At 45.9% G+C, this 9830-nt stretch overlaps 1 protein-coding gene across 8 annotated transcripts in view; it reads right to left on the bottom strand.

Moving 5' to 3' along the window:
* Window positions 1–196: 196 nt before the first annotated feature.
* Window positions 197–9830, bottom strand: part of Plekha2 (pleckstrin homology domain containing A2) — an 81825-nt gene continuing 72191 nt past the window's right edge. For all 8 annotated transcript variants that reach the window (XM_040731991.1, XM_040731992.1, XM_005066565.4 and 5 more), the window contains 2 exons: window positions 4732–4809; window positions 197–4150 (listed from right to left, as the gene is read on the bottom strand). In XM_040731991.1, coding sequence (XP_040587925.1) covers window positions 3791–4150; window positions 4732–4809 — 438 coding nt within the window. In that variant the 3' untranslated portion in view covers window positions 197–3790. The remainder of the gene's footprint in view (window positions 4151–4731; window positions 4810–9830) is intronic.

Below are 9830 nucleotides of genomic sequence, written 5' to 3'. Positions count from 1 at the left end.
CAGACTTTATAAGGGTCAGCGTCTGGCTCACACACCCATATATCACCCACCACCCATGACACCCCAGTACCAGGGTCATCCACCTCTAAGCCATGAAGGGAGGGAGGGTCTACTCTAAAACCAGTCATGACACAAGTGACAAACGTGACCACCCACCCACGGCCACGAGATCTGACCAGAAAAACAAACAACCAGATTTCATATTTCACATGTTTTTATTACAAAAACAAGCAACCAAACAGTTTTAGAAAATTACGTTTTGCTACATACCAATTAGGAAATCAGGCAACATAAGAAGCCGGAGTTTCCATGCACTCAGCTCAGTGCTTTCAGAGGTGTTTCACAGCTCAAACACTGGCTCAAACGGGGCATGCCACGCCTTCATAAACAGAGGACCAAAGGGTCACGCTGTGTGTTTTTGCCAAACATTCACTGTATTCAAAGCCTACCTAGTATGAGGGACTGTAATTGACTTGGGGAATGGAGGAGCCTGAGGAAAACAGATTTTAGAAAGGAAAAGAATTTCAGAGTTAAAGGGGTGACATGGGAAACTTAATTTCCCAAACACTGCCATTTGCTACCAGATGACTGTTTATTTGGTTAACACTGAAGACATCAAATTCACTGCTCAACGACTGATCTGTTTTTTATTCAGGGAGTCATTTTAGTCCTGAAGAGAGTACATTTATATTTTAAGAAGGAGGGAAACAAAACCAGTTTGCTTCCAGTCAACTAAGACACTGGGCTTTAAATCTTTCCCTAGGAGCTCATCATTCTACTTGGGAGAGAATGTCTGCTTGGGAGAGAATGTCTGCTTGGGACAGGTGTCATTCCACTGCTTTGAGCTGAGGTCCCTCCCCAGGCTGTGGCCTTCCATATTCTCATCAGGGTTCGCAGAATGACAAAGGCACACTACTTTTGTCAACTATCACCTGACCTTGATAAACAAGTCCATCAAACCTTTCAAGGCTAATGGATGGCGAGTCCTTCAGGTGCTGAGAACACTGAATGAGAAGCCTTGCAGGAGGACCCACACATACAAGACAAAAAGCAGAACCTTTTATAATCCAGAAATCCTTTCTCATTTATCCACAACAAATGCTTAACCACAAACGCACACTGCATCACACCCTATCCCCCCCCCCCACACAGGGTTTTATTTTATACATTGAAAACTAAAAGTTTATGCACTGTCTTTGGCTCACATTAAAATACTGTGATAGGCTGGATATGGTGGTACATGCTTGTAATTCAAGCACTCAGGAAGCATAATGGAGGCAGGAGCATTACCAGTTCAAAGCCAGCCAGGACTGCATAGCAAGACTCCAGCAAAAACAAATTTTAAAGCGGGGGGAGGAGGGGATTGGTATAAAACTGGTCAGAAATCTGGACAGAAAGGGAATTCTGAAATAAGAATTAAGAATTTGAATGTCTCTGGGCTTCACAAGGATAATTATATTTTTCCAACACTGAAACTATATTATCTACACTCTAACTTGGAATTCCTGTGTATTGGCCAGTTAGAGTCACGGAAACACTGTGCTGTCCCTTTATTTACATAAAGTAAACTGCATTGGGTTTAATCTAAGGACAATCTCAAAATACTTAATGAAACCTATCAGCTTTCTATAATGACCAGTTACTGAGGCAGTAACAACCTAGCAAACGGTTTATAGAAGAGAGACGGACAGATTTCGCAATTTAAACACCATCAGATGACATCATCTCCATGAGTCAGGGGACGAGTAAAGCCCGTTCCCGAGTTCCTAACTTATTTTCATTAGTTCCTCATCTCACATTAAGCAATTCTGTTGAGCAGCCAAAGAATTTTCTAGAGAAAGATTTTAAGTTGAAGCCAGAGACAAAGGGCTTTTAGATTTTGGACTGGCTTTTGAAGTAAGTTATAACCTTGGTCACTCATAAATAAATAATCCCCAAACCAAAGAATTTATGAAAACCAAAATACACCAAAGTTCTTTTTAAAAGTAATTAACAAAGGGGTGGAGGGGAAAGATAGAGAACAGAAAGAGAGCCAGTGGTTTTTGTGTTTTAGGTCAGGAACACATGGCCAAACTTAAAGTGGGGGACAGCTCCCACTCGATAAGCTCAGGAGTAGTCAGTGTGGTACCTCTTCAGGGTCACAGCGCAGTCGCATTAGAAAGAGCACACACACTTCCTCTCACACAGAGACTTATGCCTGTTTTTCTTTAGCATTGACTATGGACACAAAGAGCAGTGATTGGCTTAAATAAGAATGCTTCCTAGTCTCTTCTTAAAGCTTCAAGTTTCTAACTAAAAATACAACTAACTTACCTAGCTGATAAAAGTTACACAGGTTACACAGATAGGAATGAGCCCCACCCTCTCTCCTTTAAGAAGCAGCCACAAGTCTCCGGTAACAGTTCGCTGAAGGTTTATAGACAAATGCCCCCAAAGGCAATGGAAATAGTATCTTGTCCAATGGGAAAAGCCACACCCTAAATTTTGGGTGGAAATCCAATCTTCTGAACTCTTCTAGAACCCAGGAAATCCCTAGGCAACAACTCACCCTCTGATTCAGTTTCTTTATTCCCAGTTTCTATTCCATGAAAAATAATCACTATAGAAAACAATCATCTTTGTTGTCTCTCCACTGGGGAGTACACAGGATCTTATCAGATCAAGCTGGGGTTCATTTACCAAGTAACTAAAAGAATAAAAAGCAAGTCCATCAGCAGGGTGCATAAGATACAAGCAAGCAATTAACATTAGACAAAGACGACCCATTCTAAAAGAACCGTTGAGACAGGGATTCAAGATTTGCTGTGCCAAAGCAGGACCACTCTCCTGTCTAGAAATCAAAGGTGCTTCCTGAAATAAACAATTATCCAACTCCTCTCAGTAGTGGCTTTTCATGAAGCCTCTGAGATGGAGATCACACACACACACACACACACACACACACACACACACACACACAGAGGAATCATTCTACACTTAACCATCACACACACACACACACACACACACTCAAATAACATGGTTTCAAGGGAAGTGTCTGTTCTGGCCTCAGTGGTCCTACATTTTAACACTGATAACCCCATCACCGGGGTCTGATACAGAAAACAGACCTGTGGCTCTGTCACCCAAGTCTAGAGTACTTGGGGTCACAGAGGATCAAATGGACAGCATAATTCCCACAAATGGCTATGGCAGTTTAATTAGCTGTCATGAGTCATAAGAGGTCCCCTCTCCTCCCCTGGGAGGTGTCCTGAGGGGAACTGCCCAAGAAGACATTTTGAAGTCACTCCCCAGATTTTAAGGCCACCTCTCAGGTGGAGTCCAGTCAAGCTGGAACCCAAGATTCCCATACCCCGCTGCCTTTTTGTCCTGAAGGTAAGCATCTCCCTGATTCCCCACACATCAGCCAATAAACAGGGGTAGATGAAACCAGTTCTTCGCCTGAGATCCTGTATGTAGACTGGAAACAAAACCAAGAAAAATAAAAGAAATACAAATGGGGGGAGGGGCTTGGTTAGGGGTGAAACAAGACTAACCACCCCCAGACGGAAGTATTAAGATTAACCCCTCACTAGGAAACGGGGGAACGGGGGCATTCAGGAGGCAATGGAGTATGCCTGTGGGTCTAACCTAATGACTTCCCCCAATTAAATACACTGCATTGCTCATAACAATGAAAGACAGCTGGATGGGCCCCTCCACTGTGAGTGCCATTAGCCTCTGTCCTCCACCATGGCAGAGAAAAAGTCACAGCGCCCGCCATCTCTCCTGCACACCGCCGCACTGCGTGTCACACATCAGAGGTCCGTATGTTTTCATCATCAAGGTTGAACACAAATGGCTTCTCCTTGGGGTGCTGGGGCTCTGACCTGTGCCTGACTCGAGAACTTGCCAGCACCCCAGCAGCGTTGCTTTCCCCAGGGTGAGGCATGAATAAAGAGTCCTCTGGAACATTCTCAGCTGACAGCAGCTTTTCCCCAGCCTGGGGGACAGGAGTCCAGGGTTGCCAAGAGGAGGCCACAGAAGGGGCCTTACAGAGAGCCCTTTTTTCTTCCGCTGCTGGCCGCCTCCTCAAGATGGAGTTAGGCCCACTTGGGAGGCTGGAACTTCCAGGTCGAGTCAAAGAAATGGATCTAGAGAAGGATGGTTCCTAAAGGCAGAAAGAGAAGAAAAAGACAAAATAAGGGATTTTCCATGCATTGTTTATCCCACAGTTTCGTGAAAATACCCACCCAGGATCACCAACTCAAACAGGGACACTTGGCTACAAAATCCAAGTAAGTGCATCGGCGTCAGGAGCACCTGTAGTCCCTGCTCCCCAGGAGCCTAAGCGGAAGGCTGGCTTGAGCTATGAAGTTCAGGGATAGTCTGGACTACACAACAAATTCAAAAAGAATATAAATGCATTTCAAAAGTAAATAAATACATAAATAAGTAAGGACATCAAGCAGAATTCAGCACACATGTTTGGAGATCTGCTTGACACTGGACTTAGAGGACACATTAGAAACTTCGTCTCTCTGTCCAGCCCAACCTCGTGTCCACCAACAAACCAAAGAGGAGGAGAAAAAATGTCCCCAAGTAAACAGAAAGAGAAAAACAAGTGAGCCCGCTTATGGTTCAGCTGCATTCATGGCTGGGCGGCCTGCCTACATAACCAAATAAAACACGCCCGTTCAAAGCTAATTTATCTTTCAGCGGACACTGTGACACAGACAGGAAGTGACTTACTCTGGGGTGGCACTTGAGGGCCTGGACAGCTGCTCCAATCTCCTGAATCCAGCTGTGCATGTCTTCGGGGCTGTCTGCCTGCAAAACATCCACAACACTTACACACATTTTTGGGGGTGTGACTTCAGCTTCCAAGTCTCTGGCTCAAGTTCATAAAAATCACATCATTCGGGCTCAAAGGACCTTGGAAACCATGTAGCCCAGTGGCTTACAGACTTCTGAGGACACCCCCCCACAATCTCTCTCTTGATACCCCCTAAGTAAAACTGCTTAAAGTGAAGCTGCCCTAAGAGGGAAAGGGGTGTGGGGTAGGGGACACCCTAGCGCTCCATCTTCTGTCTAAACCCATCACCCCATTTTCACCCCAGACTCCTAGTTTTTACCCCAAAGGAAAATGAGGCCCAGAATGCCGCAGCCCCAGGTCTGAGGCTGGTCTAGACCCCACTCTCCTGGTCTCTCCCATAATTACCTGAACAGGAGATCCCTACTTTAAAATCCCAGTAAAGCAAACGCCCTCTGCAGACCCTCCCAGACCCTCCCAGACCATGTATGTGTGTCGCCAATGGAAACAGGGCCTTCCTCCAAGCACAAGCTACTTGGGTCTGTCCGGAAAATTCACCCAGCCTTGGAGGACAGTGAAGCTGAAGTGATAGCAGAGCTGAGGGAAGCGTTTCTCCTACCAACAACCTCCTCAGCCCAGAAGAGGGCAGCAGCCTCTCTACGGAAAGAGGAAGACAGAGGAGGCCCGGCCCCTGCAGGCAGAGCTTCCGGGTGCCTCCCAGCAGCAGGAAGTCAGAGTGCAAGTGAATACAGATAGCTGCAGAGGGCCCTTTGCAGTGGCTGCCGCAGAGTGGGAAACAAGGCTTAAGTTCCGCTGTCCCAGCACCTTCCCCTAACCGTCCATCCACCCGGACACAGAGTGTGTGTGTGTGTGTGTGTGTGTGTGTGTGTGAGCCCTACGCTCTCCACATGCTCCCCTCGCTTGTCCATACCCCAACCCGCTCTTTGAATTCTACCAGGATAAAGCAGGGCCGCTTTGCTTTTTGTGGTTTTGTGCTTCTTATTTTCTCTCAAATTTGTGTTTCTACCCCTTCCCATCAACCCCCAGACAGAGCCCCTTGGTTAGTGGTGTGCGTCACACACCAGCAAAGGTACTGTGTCAAAAAGAATGACGGAGGCCCGCAGTGCACAGCTCTAACACCTGCTGCCTGCTAACTTATTTATACTCGCCTCTCCCCCATGATTCTTTCTAGCTACCTGGCCATCTAGTAGCTTTCCAAGGAAAAGACAAATACACCCCTGCTCCAAAGACAGTAGCCAGAATTAGGTAACCAAACTTTTCCTAAGAAGATGAGAGAGCTCCTGTTCCCTAGACAGACCTACAAGGAAGAACTAAGTAGGCTGTGAGGTTCTACTCTTTGACTAGCAAGCACCCAGACAGTAGGACACACTATGTGTTAGTAATGATTGTTATTTTAACTATTCTATGGTAAGAGGGAAGCCAATAAACCTGAAATCCTACCATCATGGTCCAGCATGGTGGCACACACCTTTAATCTCAGCACTTGGGAGACAGAGACAGGCGGATCTCTGTGAGTTCCAGCCAGCCTCATTCACACAGGAATTTCCAGGCTAGCCAGGGCTATGTCGTGTGACTGTCTCCAAACAACAATAAAACACAATGCTTTCCACCACTATGGATTTATTCAATGCCCTCATCCTGAGATACTTTTCTTCTAATTACATATAAATCTATCCCCCAAAGGATCAAAGGCTGGGCTGGGTGTCAATGGCAGAGCACTTGCCTAGCACATGTAAAGCTACAAGCCAATTTTTGTGTGTTTCTTTTTTGAGACAGGATTTCTCTGTGTAACCGCTCTGGCTGTCCTGGAACTCACTCTGTAGACCAGACTGGTCTCGAACTCACAGAGACCCACCTGCCCTGTCTCCCAAATGCTGGGATTAAAGGTGTGCACCACCGAGGCCTGGCACAGACCACATTGTAAAAAGGCTCAAACAGGGTAACATGGTTGGTGGAGAAAAGGTTACTATGAATTTACCAAAAAAAAAGTAGATACTGCAATTGATCCCGCATGAAATGAAAGTGTATTTTATAAAGTGCCTTCAGTAGTTTTAACCACTATTCTATATTTTTATTTCAAAGTTATTTTTATGGGGGATGGAGAGATAGCTCAGTGGGTTAGAGCGCTGCTGTGCAGGCAAGAGGACCTGAGTTTGAATCTCCAGGACCCATATAAAAGCTGAGCATCTGCATATGTCTGTACTACTAGTGTTGGGAGGGACCAGTGCATTCTGGGGGCTCACAGGCCAGCCAGGTTAGGTGAAATGCCAAGTTCCAGGTTGGGTAAGAAACTCAAAGTGGAGGGCTCTGAGAGACAGCTCAGCAGTTACAAGCATGGGCTGTTCTGCTAGAGAGCCCAAATTTGATTCTCAGCACCCACATGGTGACTCACAGCGGTTTGTCACTCCAGTTCCACTTGATCCAGTGCCCTCTTCTGGTCACCACGGGTACCAGACACACATGTGGTACACAGGTATCCATGCATGTAAAGCACCCATACATAACAAATAAAATGATTAAAAAATAAAGTAGAAGTCGCCGGGCGGTGGTGGCGCACACCTTTAATCCCAGCACTCGGGAGGCAGAGGCAGGCGGATCTCTGTGAGTTCGAGGCTGGGCTGGACCAATAGCCTCCAAAACAATACAGAGAAACCCTGTCTCGAAAAACCAAAAAAAAAAAGTAGAAGTCAATAGAGAAAGACATTGACATCCTCATGTGGCCTCTGCACACATATCACAGGCATGTGCCCCACATATAACACATGAACACATGCAACACACATGTACCATCATTTAAAAATATTATTCAAATAGAAAAGCAAGTATCGTGTTTGATTCCCATACAAGAAATAAATATCATTTCGGAGCTGAGGTCCATCCAGCCCAGGTGATCTACTAGGAAACCGAAAAGTGCCCAACAGGGGGCAGACAGAGGTTTACCCTTGATGGCAGTCTGTAAGAAGAGGGGAACAAACTCCCGAAATGAATTCTTTCAACCTGTGTTTCCACTGCCATCCAGTGAGCTTCCTAGCATCGGATGAGTCCAGCACTAACAGATGCGGTGAGTGACGGCGGGCGTCAACAAGAGACATGCAGTTTCTACCTCTGGTTACCACTCTAACCCAGCAGTGCCTCCATCAATTGACCTCCAACCTCTTCCTTTCCCAAATGAACCCATCCCATCTTTAGATAGGGCCCGATAATGGGTGATTGTATAAATTGTACAGTACATAGTTTTAGGACAGCAGTTCACAGCCTTCCTAATGCTGAGATCCCTTAATACAGTCATGTTGTAGTGACCCCAACCATAAAACTATCTCCATTGCTACTTACTAACTGTCATTTTGCTTCTGTTATGAATGGTAATGTAAAATCTGATATTTCCAATGATCTTAAGCAGCCCTGTGAAAGGGTGGTTTGACCTCCTTGGCCTCCCAAGGTGTCCCGGTTGGCCCATAGGTTCTAGGAGTGCTCTTCACCTTAGAGTCTGAGTTATGAAGTAACTACCCAAGAGTTCTCGCTTCACACTCTGCAAGTCCCTTGTCACTCTTCGTATCGGTACAGTTGTCCTAGGAGTGAGCTAAAGACTATTTCACAGAGTTCCCATTTCTAGCAACAAATACTCCTGCTGATAAACTACCAATACCCCAGGCCCTCTATGACTAGGAAATGCAGAAATGAAGACCCTGCTCTGTATTTCAAGGACTGGAGGTCAGATTATAACTGGGGAGTTGCAGGAGACTGACATCAGGACTTCCCACATTCCAGACAAGAGCTAAGCCACGGAGTAGCACCCCAGCTCTGAAATTTCACCTTGCCCAGAACTGAGAAGTATCTACCTGCTGACAAGACCAGCTCAGTGTACCTTTCCACCCATGAGAAGCCTGACTGCGACCCAGATCTGGTCACCATGATCCAGATTCCAACATTTCCAATCACCCCAGGTTGGTCACAGCAGATTTTTTTTAGTTGTGGCCATACCCTCTACACAGTGGTTCTCAACCTGTGGGTCATGGCCTCCTGGAGGATCATATATCAGATACCCTGCATATCAGATATTTACATTATAATTCATAATTGTAGCAAAATTATGGTTTTGAAGTAGCAATGGGATAATGTTATGGCTGGGGTCAACCCAACATGAAGAACTACATTAAAGGGTCACAGTGTTAGGGCGGTTGAGAACCACTACTCTACAGCATAGGCTCTGGGCCTGGCCACTCAGCACAAGCAAGTCTCGAGTACCAAATACCTCTCAGTTGGTTCCATGCCTCACTAAGTTCCTGATTCTGAATGTATCATTTGCCTTTGAAGCTCCTGTCTCCTTGTGGGCAGATTGGGGATGAGGCACAGGGAGACTATGGAGAATGAAGTGATATGCTTTTGGCTAGCTACTGCTCAGCAGTGTCCCTGAAACATCTGAGCAACAAGAAGCTACTTTCCATGAATTGCTAAGAGTGTTAGAACGTGAGCCCGCAGAGTGCAGGTGGTGCATCTAACCCTGCTGCCACGGCATGTCTCTCCTGCCCCAGAGGACTCAATTCTTTGGAACCATACGCCAAATTAAACCCTTTCCTCCTTGTTGCTGTTAGTCATTGCATGCTATCACGGTAACAGACAAGAAAGCAATACACTTAGTGCTAATGCTGCTTTTCCTCACAACTGCTTGCCCTCTGTACTACAAGGGAAGTTGGCAGGTGTCAACCAGCACAAAGCTCGGGCCACACCTCTGGCTGGGACCTGTCTTCATCACTCCGAAATTCATCGCTTTCCCTCATCCATCTAAGTCCAACCCCCAAGTCCTTATCATGGCCTTCAGATTGCCCTTTTCTTATCTGCCCTTCATGATATCTGGGGTCAAATAGTCTTCAGGGTCATTAGAAGGGCTGGGGTTGAGTTTTTCATCTCCATTTTATACATGTGGAAAATGAGACTCTGTATATTCAATAGGTTGTCTGAGTCCAGGAGCTGTTTCTTATTGCTCTCATCTTACCTTTGACTTAAGGACCAAATATAA

Source organism: Mesocricetus auratus, unplaced genomic scaffold (assembly GCF_017639785.1).
Source record: "Mesocricetus auratus isolate SY011 unplaced genomic scaffold, BCM_Maur_2.0 Super-Scaffold_100026, whole genome shotgun sequence".
NCBI lineage: Eukaryota > Metazoa > Chordata > Mammalia > Rodentia > Cricetidae > Mesocricetus > Mesocricetus auratus.
The sequence above is the reverse complement of the archived record's forward strand: the minus strand, read 5'-3'. Positions and strand labels throughout refer to the sequence as shown.